A 23,013-nucleotide genomic window follows, 5' to 3' on the forward strand; every position below is an offset into this window, starting at 1 on the left:
TGAGGGGATGTTGTGGGTTGTTGAGAGGGTGTGAAAATATTCCCAATCTTAGTTACCTCCCCATGATGGGGTGATGAGGTGACGTGGTTTCCAGCAGGGAGGAGATCAATAATTAATCAGGCCCTCCCTGATCAAAGGACGGTAACCGAGAGTATCAAGTGACGTCACATCCTGTCTAAAAGTCAAATGGAACATGATCGGAGGGACTAAGATAGCGTTGAAGCGAGCCAGTGATTGGTTGTGTGCTCAAGCGACGGTGCAAGCTATAGCCATTCAATCATGCAAATGTTTTTTTTCTTGGGTTCTTTGGCGGAGTCAGTAAAGCTGGAAGCTGCGGCCTTGAACTCCTCGTCACCAAGGTCAATATGTTTAAAATTAGTGCGGGCACCATGTTGAGCTACTACTTGGCGAGTATGTTGTATGTTGCAACAAAAGACCATCAGTATGTTGTATGTTGCTACTACAGGAAGTGGCCACCAGTATGTTGTATGTTGCTACTACATGAAGTGACCACCAGTATGTTGTATGTTGCTACTACATGAAGTGACCACCAGTATGTTGTATGTTGCTACTACATGAAGTGACCACCAGTATGTTGTATGTTGCTACTACATGAAGTGACCACCAGTATGTTGTATGTTGCTACTACATGAAGTGACCACCAGTATGTTGTATGTTGCTACTACATGAAGTGACCACCAGTATGTTGTATGTTGCTACTACAGGAAGTGGTCACCAGTATGTTGTATGTTGCTACTACATGAAGTGACCACCAGTATGTTGTATGTTGCTACTACATGAAGTGACCACCAGTATGTTGTATGTTGCTACTACATGAAGTGACCACCAGTATGTTGTATGTTGCTACTACATGAAGTGACCACCAGTATGTTGTATGTTGCTACTACATGAAGTGACCACCAGTATGTTGTATGTTGCTACTACATGAAGTGACCACCAGTATGTTGTATGTTGCTACTACATGAAGTGACCACCAGTATGTTGTATGTTGCTACTACAGGAAGTGGCCACCAGTATGTTGTATGTTGCTACTACATGAAGTGACCACCAGTATGTTGTATGTTGCTACTACATGAAGTGACCACCAGTATGTTGTATGTTGCTACTACATGAAGTGACCACCAGTATGTTGTATGTTGCTACTACATGAAGTGACCACCAGTATGTTGTATGTTGCTACTACATGAAGTGACCACCAGTATGTTGTATGTTGCTACTACATGAAGTGACCACCAGTATGTTGTATGTTGCTACTACATGAAGTGACCACAAGTATGTTGTATGTTGCTAATACATGAAGTGGCCAACAGATCACCAGTATGTTGTATGTTGCTAATAGATGAAGTGACCACCAGTATGTTGTATGTTGCTACTACATGAAGTGAACACCAGTATGTTGTATGTTGCAACCAACAGACCACCAGTATGTTGTATGTTGCTAATACATGAAGTGACCACCAGTATGTTGTATGTTGCTACTACATGAAGTGACCACCATTATGTTGTATGTTGCTACTACATGAAGTGACCACCAGTATGTTGTATGTTGCTACTACATGAAGTGACCACCAGTATGTTGTATGTTGCTACTACATGAAGTGACCACCAGTATGTTGTATGTTGCTACTACAGGAAGTGGTCACCAGTATGTTGTATGTTGCTACTACATGAAGTGACCACCAGTATGTTGTATGTTGCTACTACATGAAGTGACCACCAGTATGTTGTATGTTGCTACTACATGAAGTGACCACCAGTATGTTGTATGTTGCTACTACATGAAGTGACCACCAGTATGTTGTATGTTGCTACTACATGAAGTGACCACCAGTATGTTGTATGTTGCTACTACATGAAGTGACCACCAGTATGTTGTATGTTGCTACTACATGAAGTGACCACCATTATGTTGTATGTTGCTACTACATGAAGTGACCACCAGTATGTTGTATGTTGCTACTACATGAAGTGACCACCATTATGTTGTATGTTGCTACTACATGAAGTGACCACCAGTATGTTGTATGTTGCTACTACAGGAAGTGGCCACCAGTATGTTGTATGTTGCTACTACATGAAGTGACCACCAGTATGTTGTATGTTGCTACTACATGAAGTGACCAACAGTATGTTGTATGTTGCTACTACATGAAGTGACCACCAGTATGTTGTATGTTGCTACTACATGAAGTGACCACCAGTATGTTGTATGTTGCTAATACATGAAGTGACCACCAGTATGTTGTATGTTGCTACTACATGAAGTGACCACCAGTATGTTGTATGTTGCTACTACATGAAGTGACCACCAGTATGTTGTATGTTGCTACTACATGAAGTGACCACCAGTATGTTGTATGTTGCTACTACATGAAGTGACCACCAGTATGTTGTATGTTGCTACTACATGAAGTGACCACCAGTATGTTGTATGTTGCTAATACATGAAGTGACCACCAGTATGTTGTATGTTGCTAATACATGAAGTGACCACCAGTATGTTGTATGTTGCTAATACATGAAGTGACCACCAGTATGTTGTATGTTGCTAATACATGAAGTGACCACCATTATGTTGTATGTTGCTACTACATGAAGTGACCACCAGTATGTTGTATGTTGCTACTACATGAAGTGACCACCAGTATGTTGTATGTTGCTACTACATGAAGTGACCACCAGTATGTTGTATGTTGCTACTACATGAAGTGACCACCAGTATGTTGTATGTTGCTACTACATGAAGTGACCACCAGTATGTTGTATGTTGCTACTACATGAAGTGACCACCAGTATGTTGTATGTTGCTAATACATGAAGTGGCCACCAGTATGTTGTATGTTGCTACTACAGGAAGTGGCCACCAGTATGTTGTATGTTGCTACTACATGAAGTGACCACCAGTATGTTGTATGTTGCTACTACATGAAGTGACCACCAGTATGTTGTATGTTGCTACTACATGAAGTGACCACCAGTATGTTGTATGTTGCTACTACATGAAGTGACCACCAGTATGTTGTATGTTGCTACTACATGAAGTGACCACCAGTATGTTGTATGTTGCTACTACATGAAGTGACCACCAGTATGTTGTATGTTGCTACTACATGAAGTGACCACCAGTATGTTGTATGTTGCTACTACATGAAGTGACCACCATTATGTTGTATGTTGCTACTACATGAAGTGACCACCAGTATGTTGTATGTTGCTACTACATGAAGTGACCACCATTATGTTGTATGTTGCTACTACATGAAGTGACCACCAGTATGTTGTATGTTGCTACTACATGAAGTGACCACCAGTATGTTGTATGTTGCTACTACATGAAGTGACCACCAGTATGTTGTATGTTGCTACTACATGAAGTGACCACCAGTATGTTGTATGTTGCTACTACATGAAGTGACCACCAGTATGTTGTATGTTGCTACTACATGAAGTGACCACCAGTATGTTGTATGTTGCTACTACATGAAGTGACCACCAGTATGTTGTATGTTGCTACTACATGAAGTGACCACCAGTATGTTGTATGTTGCTACTACATGAAGTGACCACCAGTATGTTGTATGTTGCTACTACATGAAGTGACCACCAGTATGTTGTATGTTGCTACTACATGAAGTGACCACCAGTATGTTGTATGTTGCTACTACATGAAGTGACCACCAGTATGTTGTATGTTGCTAATACATGAAGTGACCACCAGTATGTTGTATGTTGCTAATACATGAAGTGGCCAACAGATCACCAGTATGTTGTATGTTGCTAATACATGAAGTGACCACCAGTATGTTGTATGTTGCTACTACATGAAGTGACCACCAGTATGTTGTATGTTGCTAATACATGAAGTGACCACCAGTATGTTGTATGTTGCTAATACATGAAGTGACCACCAGTATGTTGTATGTTGCTAATACATGAAGTGACCACCAGTATGTTGTATGTTGCTAATACATGAAGTGGCCAACAGATCACCAGTATGTTGTATGTTGCTACTACAGGAAGTGGTCACCAGTATGTTGTATGTTGCTAATACATGAAGTGACCACCAGTATGTTGTATGTTGCTAATACATGAAGTGACCACCAGTATGTTGTATGTTGCTAATACATGAAGTGACCACCAGTATGTTGTATGTTGCTAATACATGAAGTGGCCAACAGATCACCAGTATGTTGTATGTTGCTAATACATGAAGTGACCACCAGTATGTTGTATGTTGCTAATACATGAAGTGGCCAACAGATCACCAGTATGTTGTATGTTGCTACTGCATGAAGTGACCACCAGTATGTTGTATGTTGCTACTACATGAAGTGACCACCAGTATGTTGTATGTTGCTAATACATGAAGTGACCACCAGTATGTTGTATGTTGCTACTACATGAAGTGACCACCAGTATGTTGTATGTTGCTACTACATGAAGTGACCACCAGTATGTTGTATGTTGCTACTACATGAAGTGACCACCAGTATGTTGTATGTTGCTACTACATGAAGTGACCACCAGTATGTTGTATGTTGCTACTACATGAAGAGACCACCAGTATGTTGTATGTTGCTACTACATGAAGTGACCACCAGTATGTTGTATGTTGCTAATACATGAAGTGACCACCAGTATGTTGTATGTTGCTAATACATGAAGTGACCACCAGTATGTTGTATGTTGCTAATACATGAAGTGGCCAACAGATCACCAGTATGTTGTATGTTGCTACTGCATGAAGTGACCACCAGTATGTTGTATGTTGCTACTACATGAAGTGACCACCAGTATGTTGTATGTTGCTAATACATGAAGTGACCACCAGTATGTTGTATGTTGCTACTACATGAAGTGACCACCAGTATGTTGTATGTTGCTACTACATGAAGTGACCACCAGTATGTTGTATGTTGCAACCAACAGATCATCAGTATGTTGTATGTTGCTAATACATGAAGTGACCACCAGTATGTTGTATGTTGCTAATACATGAAGTGACCATCAGTATGTTGTATGTTGCAACCAACAGATCATCAGTATGTTGTATGTTGCTAATACATGAAGTGACCACCAGTATGTTGTATGTTGCTACTACATGAAGTGACCACCAGTATGTTGTATGTTGCTAATACATGAAGTGACCATCAGTATGTTGTATGTTGCTACTACATGAAGTGACCACCAGTATGTTGTATGTTGCTAATACATGAAGTGACCACCAGTATGTTGTATGTTGCTACTACATGAAGTGACCACCAGTATGTTGTATGTTGCTACTACATGAAGTGACCACCAGTATGTTGTATGTTGCTAATACATGAAGTGACCACCAGTATGTTGTATGTTGCTACTACATGATGTGACCACCAGTATGTTGTATGTTGCTACTACATGAAGTGACCACCAGTATGTTGTATGTTGCTACTACATGAAGTGACCACCAGTATGTTGTATGTTGCTAATACATGAAGTGGCCACCATTATGTTGTATGTTGCTACTACATGAAGTGACCACCAGTATGTTGTATGTTGCTACTACATGAAGTGACCACCAGTATGTTGTATGTTGCTACTACATGAAGTGACCACCAGTATGTTGTATGTTGCTAATACATGAAGTGGCCACCATTATGTTGTATGTTGCTACTACATGAAGTGACCACCAGTATGTTGTATGTTGCTAATACATGAAGTGACCACCAGTATGTTGTATGTTGCTACTACATGAAGTGACCACCAGTATGTTGTATGTTGCTACTACATGAAGTGACCACCAGTATGTTGTATGTTGCTACTACATGAAGTGACCACCAGTATGTTGTATGTTGCTACTACATGAAGTGACCACCAGTATGTTGTATGTTGCTACTACATGAAGTGACCACCAGTATGTTGTATGTTGCAACCAACAGATCACCAGTATGTTGTATGTTGCTAATACATGAAGTGACCACCAGTATGTTGTATGTTGCTAATATAATATATATGTTGTTCGTATACCATATATGGCTTCACTTTATACACCATTAACAAAATATAATACAGTCATTAATGAAACAAGTTAATTAAAAAGTCTAGTGACATTTAAGCGCAATTTCCTTATGTTATCTAAAAATAGCTCTGTCGTAGCGTAAATCAAGAGCAGGGTTAGTAAAACCATTGGTTAGTTATTAAAACGTTTTTTATTAATTTTTTTTTCAGTATTTTACATGTCTTATTTACAATAGAGTTACATGACTAAAAACCATTGCGCGCCTACTGAACGTGATGACGCAGCCATTGAACGTGATGGTGCAGCTATTGAACATGATGACGCGTGTGGTGTGGTTGGATAAATATGCCTACTAATTCGGTCCAAATTTTAATTAATTCAAAAAAAATTTTGTGACCGAACGAAAGGATATTTTTGAAAACTTTCTTCGGCAATATTGTTCTAAATTATGGCAGGAATCGATTGGTACATGTTTCAAGTCGCTAAGTGGTCTGGTTGCCGAGATATGGGCCAAAAACTGCTTTTTTTCGAGGTTGTTTGGCTTTTCCGGGAAATCCATGAAAGAATCCCGGAATTTTTATGGCCTATGTTCATCCTCGTAACTTGCTTAACATAATTGCTTTGGAACTAGTCATCGATATTGCTTCGTTGAGGAGGAGATACGACTTAAAGCTGCGGACACACATCCATCCATCCATCCATCCATTCATTCATACATTCATACATCCAGAAATGACGGGTTAATAAACGCAATTCTCCAGAATGGAAATTGCGCTAAAAAATAATCCAAGTTAAAACCATATGACTGTAATTAAAAAGCAATTAATATAAATTTGATTCCACTGAACTGATGGTTAAAGACATCCAATGAAATACGGGGAACATTTAAAATGTTTTGAGCTTGCTTTTAATGACCTTTGACACGACACGGTATGTGACCGAAGCTTTAGGTAAATGAGGAGAATCTGGTGTTAAAACTATTGTATTCACATTCTCGAAGCTTTAGAGCTAGTCCATTACACTTCTTGGGTAACGGAATAGACTTTGGTGGCGACGATTGACAAAGGGAAATGGGCCTTTCAGAAAGTGTGACGTCACACATTTTCACCTTAAAAAGTAATTTTTGAAACGGATTTTTTAAACAGTTAATTCGCATTTAAAAAAACATCTTTTGAGTAAACTGCAATTAAAGTTGATCAATCAGCCTAATGATGGCCGAGGTCAGTGAATATTTTTGGAATTTTAGAAAAATCAATGTTCAAAATAAATAGCTACTAGGGAGGGAGGATGACGAACTATTTTTTCGGGAAGGTGCGGTGAGGGTGGGGGGGGGGGGGGGGGCGATGTGTGAAGATAATAATTGTATTAATGTGGGACGTCATCCATAGACGAGCACATGTATTAATGTGGGACGTCATCCATAGACGAGCAATTGTATTAATGTGGGACGTCATCCATAGACGAGCAATTGTATTAATGTGGGAAGTCATCCATAGACGAGCAATTGTATTAATGTGTGACGTCATCCATAGACGAGCACTTCCATAAAGTGAGACGAAAATGTTTATGTTAGTTTAACTACTAGTAATGTAAATTCTCTACTAATAAATACCTCAGTTAAGACTACATTCAACACTTGAACCTATTTCACTAAGGACTACACTACGCGCTTGAACCTATTTTAATTCTACAGAAAGCCCAAGAACTTGAAGATTTCTCCGCCTAAATTTGAATGTAGATTCCCCGTAACAAGCGAAAGTTGAACACATTTCAACTCCGGCTAGTCTGAACTACAATCGCTAACAAAATAAACCGGGAGTGATCTCCCCTAAACTTTCTGGAATATTCTTATATAAAATAACAGGGGATGGGAACTCGGGCTATAGACATGATTTTTAATCCATTTTAAATACTTAAAGTTTTAAAAATAGAATAAAATCTCGTAGACAAATTAATTGCACACCAAGTGAACGCCAAATAAAAAAGCGCATAATAGTGCGCAATATTATTAGTACTTTTAAAATTTACATTAGTTTTTTGAGAAATCGGAAGTAGCGTAAATTACTACTTCCAGTCAACGGAAATTACTCAAAATTTTACAGAAGGTAGAGAATTAGATCTTGTACTTACATGTGAAATTTCATTTATCTATCTGAAATAGTACTCAAGTTATAGGCTTTTGAAAAATTCAAAGTAGGAAAAGTACCTTTTCCGGTTATCGGAAATCGCTCAAAAGTTGATACGGATCTACGATTTTGATAAAATACTTATATATGAAATTTCATCAACCTAGCTGTAACGGTACTCAAGTTATCGTGTTTACACACGGACACACAGACACACAGACACACACACACACACACAGACATACGGACAAGATTGCAAAATTATGTTTTTCCGTATCAGTGAGGTGTAAAACGTCGAGATCTGTAAAAATCTCGATTTCTTTTTTTTGCACGATTACAATACTTTCTCTATACTTCGTATATACGAGAAAGTAAAAAACACGTAGGCAATGAACTGCATCCCAAGAATACATTTATAAATGTCTTTCATCTCTCGGTGTTAATCTAAAAAGAATAATTATTAAATTCAACAAACGTATCGTCAATCTCTATTCTCCAACAGCTTGTTTAATCCCCCCCCACCCCCCCATACAACAGGTGTGGATTAATTCAACTTCTAACCAAGTGATTACTACTGAGGTAAACATATTTAGCATCCCAGCCAAAAACTTTATTTTATACAACACGCAATGTTTACATAACGCTCAATTAGTTTTGTTGAAATATCTTTAGCCAGAGACAGGTGCAAGTAACGCCTCCAACTTTTGGAGGAATACCGACATTAAAAATGCTACGAATACAAGTTTCATGAGCAGTACAATTTATCTGTATTTGAAATGCTACTAATTAATACTGAGTTTAATTAAGTAAAAATGCATCTATTTAAAACTTAATTAAAATAGTGCCTCGCAGGACAGAGAGTTAGAAACGTTGCTATGGTTACCAGAGTCAAGAAAACAGCTCATCTTTCCTTCACATACATACACGATTAGATGATAGAAAGACGGTAGAAAGACGGTAGAAAGACGGTAGAAAGACGGTAGAAAGACGGTAGAAAGACGGTAGAAAGACGGTAGAAAGCAAGGAACTCTTGGGGATCAAACGTAGGCAGGGTCGTATCACTGGACCCCCGCCTTCTATACAGTGCCACGCCTACATCCACCCACCTCATTAACCCCGCAACATAATTATATCCACCCAAGTCAATAATCATCCGTCACAGTTATATGCCCCACCTCATTAACCCAACGTCTCAATTATATACTCCCACAGTTATATCCACCCACCTCGTTAATCACGTACCCCCAGATATCCCTATATGACTTGGATCTTTATCTAACCCGACTCAACTTACGATGCGGCTCACATTGACGGCCCACACTGACGGCCCACACTGACGGCCCACACTGACGGTCCACTGCTTCACACATCATCAATGCTATTTCGACCTAGATCGATAGATCAATACCTCAATAAAAAATCCTAATTGCGAGTCATATTCATGAAGAGTAACGTATCCTTGGCCAAACACTGGGCGGCTTATGTATGAATGAAATATCATTCCGTCGTACTTTATTACACGCATTTTTATTGTCTTGAGCGGGAAGATCATGGTAGAGAAGTTTTGATTGGCTGTGAGGTTTGAGGCACGGTAGAGGATCTATAAAAACAATTGAGACGCTGCATCACAACTTCATGATCCGGGTGGTAATCGTGATGTCTCACTATACCAACATCATCAGGATGTATACCAATGCCAACATCATCGTGATGTCTAACAATACCAACATCATTGTGATGTCTAACAATATCAACATCATCGTTATGTCTCCCAATACTAACATCATTGTGATGTCTCCAAATACCAACATCATCGTGATGTCTCCTAATACCAACATCATCGCGATGTCTCCCAATACTAACATCATTGTGATGTCCTCAAATATCAACATCATCATGATGTCTCTAGCTCCCACCATAACCTAACATCCATTTCTCTAATCACATCCTACAGTACTCCACCAATCACATCATACAGTACTCCACCAATCACATCCTACAGTACTCCACCAATCACATCCTACAGTACTTCACCAATCACATCCTACAGTACTCCACCAATCACATCCTACAGTACTCCACCAATCACATCCTACAGTACTCCACCAATCACATCCTACAGTACTCCACCAATCAAATCCTACAGTACTCCACCAATCACATCCTACAGTACTCCACCAATCACATCCTACAGTACTCCACCAATCACATCCTACAGTACTCCACCAATCACATCCTACAGTACTCCACCAATCACATCCTACAGTACTCCACCAATCACATCCTACAGTACTTCACCAATCACATCCTACAGTACTCCACCAATCACATCCTACAGTACTCCACCAATCACATCCTACAGTACTCCACCAATCACATCCTACAGTACTCTACCAATCACATCCTACAGTACTCCACCAATCACATCCTACAGTACTTCACCAATCACATCCTACAGTACTCCACCAATCACATCCTACAGTACTCCACCAATCACATCCTACAGTACTCCACCAATCACATCCTACAGTACTCCACCAATCACATCCTACAGTACTCCACCAATCACATCCTACAGTACTCCACCAATCACATCCTACAGTACTCCACCAATCACATCCTACAGTACTCCACCAATCACATCCTACAGTACTCCACCAATCACATCCTACAGTACTCCACCAATCACATCCTACAGTACTCCACCGATCACATCCTACAGTACTCCACCGATCACATCCTACAGTACTCCACCAAAAAGGGACATAACCCATATAACCATGGGTCATCGAGCAATAAATGGTGACAATAGTGAGGTACCCTACCTCAAGGGGTGGATGGGTGGGGGGTGGGGGGGGGGGGGCTCACTCTCTTCACGAGCAGGGGAGAGCAATCGTAGCGTTGTTTCTCATTTCCAAAGCCTTTTCTTTCAAGGATTCCAATTTACAATCGTCATTTCCCCTCGTGGCGGCGTTTAGTAAAGGTCACCCGCATTACCTGCTGGGGTAATATTCCAGCCCGGGGGTGGGGGGGGGGGGGGGGGGGGCTTAGTTGGGTCATAGAGATGTAACGAGCTGGTGAGGAAAAAAATTGGGGGAGGGTGGGGGCCGGGGGGCAATGGGATGGTGGAGGAGGGTGGGGGGCGCTCGATATTCGCGCGATCATCCCGCGGAGTAGGTGAGCCGTGCTGTGGTTGAAAGGTCAAGGTTGAATATAGACCGTAGGGTCGTACGGGAGCGACGTGTTTGACGTGAGTTCTAGACACTGAGGCCATGTGTCAGGTAACAAGATTCACACAGCTGGGTCAAGGTACCGTATCGTGGACACGTACAAAATAAGTATCGATATCGTGGACACGTACAAAATAATACGTATCGTTATCGTAGACACGTAAAAAATAATAAGTATCGATATCGTAGACACGTACAAAATAAGTATCGATATCGTGGACACGTACAAAATGATACGTATCGTTATCGTAGACACGTAAAAAATAATAAGTATAGATATCGTGGACAAGTAAAAAATAATAAGTATGTATTTCGTGGACACGTACAAAATGGTTGGGCGACGTAGAGAATTATGTATAGATAATAGTTATGTAATTACCGAGCTTGTGTATTTTAAATTTAAAGTCTATTTGTATTGTCGGAGGCACATTGGGTTTCATTCGTGTATACTTTGGGGCTGGCTCGGGCTTCGTACGACACAAACTGAAAGCTAGGATCCCCCAACAACGGGTTTTAGAACAATACACTTCAAGCCAGGATCCCCTACCCCGGGCTCAATCCAAGTGCTAGCTAGGACCCTCCCCCCGTTCTTATTCACGAGCCTCGTACAACACACAAAACTGAAAGCTAGGATCCCCTACCCCCGGGATTCGCTAGGACCGTCCTATCCACGGGCCTAGTACAATACATTTCAAGCTAGGATCCCCTACCCCCGGGATTCGTACAACTCAATGTGCTAGCTCTGACCGTCCTATCCACGGGCCTAGTACAATACATTTCAAGCTAGGATCCCCTACCCCCGGGATTCGTACAACTCAATGTGCTAGCTCTGACCGTCCTATCCACGGGCCTAGTACAATACATTTCAAGCTAGGATCCCCTACCCCCGGGATTCGTACAACTCAATGTGCTAGCTCTGACCGTCCTATCCACGGGCCTAGTACAATACACTTCAAGCTAGGATCCCCTACCCCCGGGATTCGTACAACTCAATGTGCTAGCTCTGACCGTCCTATCCACGGGCCTAGTACAATACACTTCAAGCTAGGATCCCCTACCCCCGGGATTCGTACAACTCAATGTGCTAGCTCTGACCGTCCTATCCACGGGCCTAGTACAATACACTTCAAGCTAGGATCCCCTACCCCCGGGATTCGTACAACTCAATGTGCTAGCTCTGACCGTCCTATCCACGGGCCTAGTACAATACACTTCAAGCTAGGATCCCCTACCCCCGGGATTCGTACAACTCAATGTGCTAGCTCTGACCGTCCTATCCACGGGCCTAGTACAATACACTTCAAGCTAGGATCCCCTACCCCCGGGATTCGTACAACTCAATGTGCTAGCTCTGACCGTCCTATCCACGGGCCTAGTACAATACACTTCAAGCTAGGATCCCCTACCCCCGGGATTCGTACAACTCAATGTGCTAGCTCTGACCGTCCTATCCACGGGCCTAGTACAATACACTTCAAGCTAGGATCCCCTACCCCCGGGATTCGTACAACTCAATGTGCTAGCTCTGACCGTCCTATCCACGGGCCTAGTACAATACACTTCAAGCTAGGATCCCCTACCCCCGGGATTCGTACAACTCTGTGCTAGCTCTGACCGTCCTATCCACAGGCCTAGTACAATACACTTCAAGCTAGGATCCCCCACCCCCGGGCTACGTACAACACAAAGTGCTAGCTAGGACCCCTTCACACAGCTCTTGAATTTCAACATAAGTCATCCGAGGGGAGATAACTACTTTAAAAGAACAAGGTTGACACCCCCCCCCCCTTCACCCCACCCTCTTGCCGAATTCAATTTACCCGGGGGCATGTTTTCAAGGTCTCAATATTTTGGGGATCAGAAATCTATCAATTCTGTCCTCCGCTATGGTTTTCTGTCTTCTCCCCACCAGAAACTTCAATATTCCAGGTAATATATTCAGCCACTACACACAATAACGGTGATTTCTGTGGTGCCATTCTTCCCTGATCTGGCGGTGTGCTACATAACAATGTTGGGAGACGCGTCTAAGGTTAGTTGAATGGACTTGATGTTTGTAGCGTCGTTATGTGGGTGTATGGAAAGGTATCACAATAGCAGTGGAGTAGCGAGGTCGGGTGTCACCCGGTTCGGCACCTGATGGTGTCACCCCCCCCCGTAATATATATATATATATATATATATATATATATATATATATATATATATATATATATATATATATATATATATATATATATATATATATATACATGGATGTATTTAATTCTTTTTACCACCCACCCCATACACGGATTAACATAATTATAGCTTATTACGATTCTCAACCAAACCGTTTTCCTCAGGCATATATATTGCAACGTTGAGTTGATGTAACTCTCCCCCCCCCCCCCTCGTCACCACCGCGGTGATTGCTTTAAACTGTGCTCAGATAATACTAACGATTTTTATCTATATTCGGTTATAAATTTAGCTGGATGTTGTATGTTTTCTTTATCATTAGCAGGTTTACGTCATGGTGTCCACCCGTGTCCGGTATTGTTCACTTTGCTCTAAAAAGACTATTTAATTTACTCTAATTAATCATTTAATTATGGGAAAATTATCATTTTTCTGTATATATTTTGCTATTTTTTGCCTTGGTGTCACCCCCTTAAATGGTGTCATCCGGTGCGGTCCGCACCCCCTCGCTACGCCTCTGCACAATAGAAATGAGTTGTTACGATAGAGTAGCTTTAAACTGAAGTAGTGGTGTAACTGTTGAGTTTTAGTAATCTCGATGAAAACTAAATAAAGGATTCCCAAAACGTCCACGCTAGTCTTGTCAAAAATTTGGTATCATAAAGTTGCTCATGGTGTGGTTTATAAAGTTGTTTATACAATGTTTTTTCAAGATGTGGCTTTATTTTTGGAACAAGCATGGAGACAAAAATAATGACTTAAGCCATTGCAGAGACTATATGTACAACCACACTATACACACCAACTACAGACCCATTCCCCACACGTATAGCAACACCACCCACATCAACCACAGACCACATCCGCCACATGTACAACCACGCCATCACCATCCACTAGAGACCCACCACCCACCCACCCATCCTGAAAGTCCCCTATCTTACAGCCTGTGAGACGCCGAACAAATGAAAACCAGAATTGGTCGTTTACGCTAAGCCCCGATCATCCACGGAAATCTCTTCCCGAAATGCATCAGTAAAAGACCATCGACGTAATGGCGAGTCCAGAAGCTAGGTGGCGACCTTTAACGACTTTCTCTCGATCCAAATCCTTTATGTTTACTTTTTCTTTCCTTCTGTCTATCGAAACCATTTATGTTTACTTTTTCATTCCTTCTGTCTATCCAACTATTTACGTTTACTTTTTTTATTTCCCTTCTGTCGATCAAACCATGTATGTTTACTTTTTCTTTCCTTCTGTCAAAACCATTTACGTTTTCTTTTTATTACCTTCTGTCTATCCAACTATTTACGTTTACTTTTTCCGTCCTTCTGTCTATCAAAGCCATCTACATTTACTTTGTCCTTCCTTCCAGCCAAGTTCAGATATGCTCCTCCAATCTCTCGCACCCCAACACTAGTTTAAAGCTTCGCTCCATCATACCGACTTCTCACTTAGACCAAGAGCGTTTTTCTCTCTCAAACAGCAAGTCAGTCTAAAGCATTCCATAACTATCCAGTCCACACCTCTGCCCACCTATTTATAACACACACACACCACTTCCCACAATACTCAGCGATTCAAACTCCGCATACGCAGAAATCCCACCACACCCTCTAATTTGTAACCCACAAACTACCCACGTGCCCATACACACATTACCCAGACACCACCCCCTAACCTAACCATAACTACCGGTCCATACCCCCTACATTCAGATTCCCCCACCCCCTCACCATCAGTTCATACTCAACATGTAGGCTCCCTCACCCCCTAACTATCGGTCCATACCACATTTACCGCATACCCAACCTCATAACAACCAGCCAATACCCCACACACCAGTTCCCCCACCCCTTAACCACTAGTTCAGACACCTCACAATAGTTATCCACCCCCACACTACCAGTTCAGACACCCCACACACGAGTCCCCCACCCACACACACCAGTCCCCCACACCCACACTACCAGTTCAGACACCCCACAAACGAGTCCCCCACCCACACACACCAGTCCCCCACACCCACACTACCAGTTCAGACACCCCACACACGAGCCCCCACCCACACACACCAGTCCCCCACACCCACACTACCAGTTCAGACACACCACACACCAGTCCCCCACCCCACACACTAGTCCCCCACCCCCACACCACCAGTTCAGACCCCCCCCCCCCCCGCCCAGTAACCAGACAAGCACCTAAGTCTCGACAGTGAAGGGCTATCTTATTTATCTCATCACCATCACGTCTTGGCTTTTTCTGGCCATTAGATATTTTTTTCCATAGGGAGATCATTACTTTTTTCGCTTGCCACTTCATATTATGTATAGAGATATGTGCCCTCGTTCTAAGACTAGATCTGGTGGTATATGTATAATTCTACTTCAGTATTTGGATCTAGATCTAGAAGTAGATGTAGATGCAATTGTGCTATCTATCTCGCGAATTCATGATTAAGTTAAGCTTTAGAAATCTAGTGACCAACAGAAGCCTGGGTCATACAGAAATCTGGGTCCCACAGAAAAAAGGAGTTTTAAAAATCCTGGGTCCTTGAAAACTTAGGTCCTACAGGTCCTACAGATACCAGGGTCCTATTAAAACGGAGTCCTAAAGAAACCTGGGCCCTAAAGAAACCTGGGCCCTAAAGAAACCTGGGTCCTAAAGAAACCTGGGCCCTAAAGAAACCTGGGCCCTAAAGAAACCTGGGTCCTAAAGAAACCTGGGCCCTAAAGAAACCTGGGCCCTAAAGAAACCTGGGTCCTAAAGAAACCTGGGCCCTAAAGAAACCTGGGCCCTAAAGAAACCTGGGTGTTATATAAACCAACAAAAACAAATGTCCTACAGAAACAAATGTCCTACAGAAACAAATGTCCTACAGAAACAAATGTCCTACAGAAATAAATGTCCTACAGAAACAAATGTCCTACAGAAACAAATGTCCTACAGAAACAAATGTCCTACAGAAACAAATGTCCTACAGAAACCAATGTCCTACAGAAACAAATGTCCTACAGAAACAAATGTCCTACAGAAACCAATGTCCTACAGAAACAAATGTCCTACAAAAAACAATGTCCTACCTTTGTTTCATAAATGGCGGCTCGCCTCCCACGTCTAACGACGGGAGGATCTGGTTCAGTGGCTTCACTCTCGGCATCGCTGGTAATTGAACCCGAGCTCAGTCGTCTTGGCTGCTGAAACAGAGTAGAGGTAAACAGGTTAGAGCAGTTGGAGACTGTGCTGTGGTGATGTGTGGGTGGTGGTGTGTAGGTGGTGATGTGTAGGTGGTGGTGTGTAGGTGGTGATGTGTAGGTGGTGATGTGTAGGTGGTGGTGTGTAGGTGGTGATGTGTAGGTGGTGGTGTGTAGGTGGGGATGTGTAGGTGGTGATGTGTAGGTGGTGGTGTGTAGGTGGTAGTGTTTAGATTATGATGTTTAGGTGGTGATGTGTAGGTGGTGATGTGTAGGTGGGGATGTGAGATGGGGATGTATTTGTGGTGATGTGTAGGTGGGGATGTGTAGGTGTTGATGTGTGGGTGGTGATGTGTAGGTGGTGATGTGTAGGTGGTGGTGTGTAGGTGGTGGTGTGTAGGTGGTGATGTGTAAGTGGGGATGTATAGGTGGTGGTGTGTAGGTGTGTAGGTGGTGGTGTGTAGGTGGTGGTGTGTAGGTGGTGGTGTGTAGGTGGTGGTGTGTAGGTGGTGATGTGTAGGTGGGGATGTGTAGGTGGTGATGTGTAGGTGGTGATGTGTGGGTGGTGGTGTGTAGGTGGTGATGTGTAGGTGGGGATGTGTAGGTGGGGATGTGTAGGTGGTGATGTGTAGGTGGTGGTGTGTAGGTGGTGGTGTTTAGATTATGATGTTTAGGTGGTGATGTGTAGGTGGTGATGTGTAGGTGGGGATGTGAGATGGGGATGTATTTGTGGTGATGTGTAGGTGTTGATGTGTAGGTGTTGATGTGTGGGTGGTGATGTGTAGGTGGTGATGTGTAGGTGGTGGTGTGTAGGTGGTGGTGTGTAGGTGGTGATGTGTAGGTGGTGGTGTATAGGTGGTGGTGTGTAGGTGTGTAGGTGGTGGTGTGTAGGTGGTGGTGTGTAGGTGGTGGTGTGTAGGTGGTGGTGTGTAGGTGGTGATGTGTAGGTGGGGATGTGTAGGTGGTAATGTGTAGGTGGTGATGTGTGGGTGGTGGTGTGTAGGTGGTGATGTGTGGGTGGTGGTGTGTAGGTGGTGATGTGTAAGTGGTGATGTGTAGGTGGGGATGTGTAGGTGGTGATGTGCGGGTGATGGTGTGTAGGTGGTGATGTGGTGGTGTGTAGGTGGTGATGTGTAGGTGGGAATGTGTAGGTGGTGATGTGTAGGTGGGGATGTGTAAGTGGTGATGTGTAGGTGATGATGTGTAGGTGGTGATGTGTAGGTGGTGACGTGTAGGTGGTGATGTGTAGGTGATGTGTAATTGGGGATGTGTAGGTGGTAATGTGTAGGTGGTGATGTGTAGGTGGTGATGTGTAGGCGATGATATGTAGGTGATGTGTAGGTGCTGATTTGTAGGTGTTGATGTGTAGGTGGTGATGTGTAGGTGGTGATGTGTAGGAGGTGATGTGTAGTTGGTGGTGTGTAGGAGGTGATGTGTAGGTGATGTGTAATTTGGGATGTTTAGGTGGTGATGTGTAGGTGGTGATGTGTAGGTGATGTGTAATTGGGGATGTGTAGGTGGTGATGTGTAGGTGGTGATGTGTAGGTGATGTGTAATTGGGGATGTGTAGGTGGTTATGTGTAGGCGGTGATGTGTAGGTGCTGATTTGTAGGTGGTGATGTGTAGGTGGTGATTTGTAGGTGGTGATGTGTAGGTGGTGATGTGTAGGTGGTGACGTGTAGGTGGTGATGTGTAGGTGATGTGTAATTGGGGATGTGTAGGTGGTAATGTGTAGGTGGTGATGTGTAGGTGGTGATGTGTAGGTGATGATATGTAGGTGATGTGTAGGTGCTGATTTGTAGGTGGTGATGTGTAGGTGGTGATGTGTAGGTGGTGATGTGTAGGTGGTGATGTGTAGGTGGTGATGTGTAGTTGGTGGTGTGTAGGTGGTGATGTGTAGGTGATGTGTAATTGGGGATGTTTAGGTGGTGATGTGTAGGTGGTGATGTGTAGGTGATGTGTAATTGTGGATGTGTAGGTGGTGATGTGTAGGTGGTGATGTGTAGGTGATGTGTAATTGGGGATGTGTAGGTGGTGATGTGTAGGTGGTGATGTGTAGGTGGTGATGTGTATGATCAGTAACTTATAGCAGTTGATGATTTAGAAGTAATATCACACCGATCTAAAGGGAGCCAATTTTGAATGAACAGATTTCGCCTGTACACGATTCGTTACTAGAACGTTTCCTACTTCACTTTTTATTTCTAATCACCATGAAGCCCAACACACGACCAGAAACCCTAGCATCGCCTCGGGCAAATCATGGATGGAAGTGGGGGGGGGGGGGGGAAATGCGATAACTCAAATTGGGCAGTAAGCAGCCTAATTAATTAAGTTTGGATACATGTGGCATATGATGATGATTATTAATTTTTGCTTTCTAATTTAAACCTTTGGCAGGTGTTTTATGTGAAGTCTCGCGAAGTCTCGTGAAATCACATTTCTCTTGTGTGATGGTGATCTGGAATTGTTGTGGTGTAGTTAGGTTGTGGTTTAGTTGTGGTGTGATGTGATGTGTATATAATTTTGATGTAGTGGTTTTTTAACATCACTGCCACTGTGGCAATAGGCCTACCCTCAATGTCTTTTAGACATTACGCCACTGTGAAAGTACAGGTACAGTGGCTGTAGTGTGGCCTACCCACAATGTTCGACATCACTACCACAGTGGCAGTGTGGCCTACCCACACGACATCACTACCACATTGACAGTGTGGCCTACCCACAATGCCACCAAGTACAACAGCATCTTTTGTCAGGATCAGCTCCATTAAAAAACTAGCCCAGAGCTGGGATGACAATGAACCAAGTGCGTCATTGCAAGGGAAGACAAATCGCCTTAGAAAAACTGACATCATAAGGGAGGTAATAAGTAGTTAAAGGCATTTTTTTCGCGCGCGTTTTCTGCAAACAACTCATTAAGGATGTGAAGATTAGAGGGCACGTGGCATCAAAGAGTTCGTCACGTGAAGGCCTGACCACGTGGGGAAATGTTACGTTACAGTTTGGTCACGTGGGTAACTGGCCATGTTGATTTTAGTCCCGTGATGTTTGGCCACGTTATGTAAGCTACCCATACACAGATGTAAGCTGCGACCACAAATATGTAAGCTGCGACCACACAGATGTAAGCCGCCTCTATACAGATGTAAGCTGCGACCACACAGATGTAAGCCGCCTCTATACAGATGTAAGCTGCGACCACACAGATGTAAGCTGCGACCACACAGATGTAAGCTACCTACATACCGATGTAAGCTTCCCACACAGATTTAAGTGCTCTACTGAAAAGTATCGCCATTGTAAAGACACTCTCAACCCACGAAAAATACGCCCACCCTACTAAAGACACACCAGTCCTATTAAGACACATTCTACATTATAAGGACACATTCTCCTACGCACGCCCTACCAAAGACACACCAACCTACCAAAGACACACCAACCTACCAAAGACACACATAACCTACCAAAGACACACTCAACCTACCAAAGACACACCCAACCTACCAAAGACACACCCAACCTACCAAAGACACACCTAACCTACCAAAGACACACCTAACCTACCAAAGACACACCCAACCTACCAAAGACACACCCGCCCTACTAAAGACACACCCAACCTACCAAAGACACACCCAACCTACCAAAGACACACCCAACCTACCAAAGACACACCCGCCCTAATAACGACACACTTGTTCTGCTAATGACACAATTACCCCCTAGCTCCGGGCACCAACTCATCCCATCAGAGATCGATTCCCATCAAACTAAACGAACTCGATTACAACCAGCGCAGAGAATAAGTCATTAGGTAGTAATCACACCGGGGCTCCTCATCTCCCATCCAACGATACCAAAATTCGATACTATTTACCTTATTTATGCCCCTGACACCCGTAATAACGCCTGTCTGCCTCCACCCTCAAACCTCACCCCCCCCCCCCCCCGGGCCACCCTAAACTCCCCCGCAGCCCATCAGAATTCAAGAAAACGTTTTTGTAGTTATTCGACATTAGTGTAATTGAATGAACGCGTATTTCATTTAAGCTAGCTATTTCTTAGCCCGATTATGAAACAAGAAATTGATTTAGGATGCCAAGAAGGTTAAAAAAAAAAACAAAATGAAAGGACCATCGAACCGAACTCAGAAATGGGAAGAAAAAAAGCGAATAAAAAAAAAAGCCAAAATAATTTCCTAACAGTTTTATTACTGTAATGAATACAAAAAGGTCGACAGATATTTGGAAGAAGAAAAAAAAAGGGGGTCAGATAATGTTAGGAGTTGTTGGAATTTGCATTTTTTAAAATACTGAAATCTGGATCATGAAGATTTTAAAATCAGGAAGAGCAGGGCACAATGATTGGTTAATTGTTGTACAAATAGCTTTTGATTCGGATTTTTGTTGGATAGGAAATTAGCTTCATTCAACTTCAACAATTTGAGGACAAGATCACAGATTAAATATTCAGCAGATCAAATACTAAATATTCACCAGATCACATATACATTTTTCACAAATCACATACCTGTTTATCACACTGCTAAAACTTTGAACTAACAGAACCAACTTTAGTATTGACGATAAAATCGTATTGAAACTTGTGCAGGTCTACCTGAGAATTTGTGTTGGTGTTAGGTAGATTTGTGGTAACTTGTATCAATGTTAGGTGGACCCGTGGTAACGGAACTTGTATCATGCACTATTTCTTGGCGGTAGGGCTAACTTAGATCACGCGAACAAATACTTAATAGATTATTAATTATACTGCGTAGAGTAGGTATTGAAAAATGGTGTTATAAAACTTATTTTATCTAATTCCTCGTACGTTGGTGTTATGAACTATATTTTTTCTAATCCCTAGTACTTTTGGATTATAAATGTAATGTATCTAATCCCTAGTACTTTGGATTATAACGTTATAATTTAGTTAAGAGTTAGTAGGGTCTCCGGTGGGTGATGAACCTACATGACAAAAGCCCCGCCTTTGTCTAAAATCTGTCACAAGGTATCCTACAAGAAAAGCAAGGCCAAATCAGAAATTGAAAAAAAAAGTTTTTTTAATGGCTTATCGAACTTTGCTTTAGGCGTATCCACAGCTGAAGGGCGATAATTCGACGGAGAAACACAACGCGGAAGCGGAAATAATTATTTCCATGTATCCAAAAAATAAATAATGGCATAATTAGAAGGTTGGAGGAGGAGAGCGTGATAGAAACTAGGAATGATAGATTGTAGCACACACTACAAGAATGATAGATTGTAGCACACACTACAAGGCATCGCTGTATGATTGTCCCAAGTTGAGGGACATCCCTTATAATAATCGCTCTAATATATCGGCCAAGTCATTCATTACACGTTTTTTTATGGTCAGACATTGATTACACGATTTTTGTTGAGTTTTGTTGGGTAAAAACTTAACGTCGGATGTATATGTTTCAACAGGAAAATAGAAGTTCTTGCTGCAGTGGTTTCTGATATATTTACAATGTATTTAGACAAGGGGTGCTATATTTAAGTCGTGTATTTATGGAGCTTTTGAGAGTAGTTATTTTTAAAATACTAGTTTAGTAAGAAATGTATATGTTACATAGACATGGGGCAGAGTTTTTGGGTGGTAGAGCGCTCTACTGCTAACCTTGGGTCTCAGTCATGACTTGAGACTGTAGGACGTCCCTGAGTCTACCCAGCTCTGATGGGTACCTGACTTATGATTGGGAAAGTAAAGACGTCTAGGCATTAGTGTCGACCAGGATATTCCTTCATATGCAGGGGTTAGTAAAATATGAACTCTACTTTATCAGCATTATAGACCGTGATGTCTGAAAGGCGAACTTTACATTTCTATGACACAGATGTACTGTAGGCCTATACACATCACAGATGTTTTGTGTACACCTCGACTTTTTCCTCCGGGGGGGGGGGGGGGCACTTGAAATTTTCGGGGGGGGGGGTAGACTTTCTTGGGGGGGGGGGGGCGGACACTGTTAAAAGTATATATTTTCTATATAAATTTCATTTCGTTCGTTAGGGAAGGGGGCGGTAGACTTTCTTCGGGGGGGGGGGGGGGGCTCCGCCCCACCGAAGAGATGCCTGGAAGAAACTCTGCTGAGTCCACGAAGATCGTTTGTCAGGACTAGTTGCACCTGACTGATCAAAGTCAAGTTCTGTGTTACTTCACATTAGAAAAACTATCACCTCCCACAACTAATCAATAACGTCAGATTTTTCGATAGACTAAAACTTCCA

At 42.4% G+C, this 23,013-nt stretch overlaps 1 protein-coding gene across 1 annotated transcript in view; it reads right to left on the reverse strand.

Moving 5' to 3' along the window:
- LOC131958456 (uncharacterized) overlaps nt 1–23,013 on the reverse strand; it is a 271,932-nt gene that overhangs the window by 34,022 nt on the left and 214,897 nt on the right. The window contains exon 6 of the mRNA XM_059323514.1: nt 16,643–16,756. Coding sequence (XP_059179497.1) covers nt 16,643–16,756 — 114 coding nt within the window. The remainder of the gene's footprint in view (nt 1–16,642; nt 16,757–23,013) is intronic.

This window comes from Physella acuta, unplaced genomic scaffold (genome assembly GCF_028476545.2).
Source record: "Physella acuta isolate Inbredline_101_S28 unplaced genomic scaffold, ASM2847654v3 ptg001328l, whole genome shotgun sequence".
Classification (NCBI taxonomy): domain Eukaryota; kingdom Metazoa; phylum Mollusca; class Gastropoda; family Physidae; genus Physella; species Physella acuta.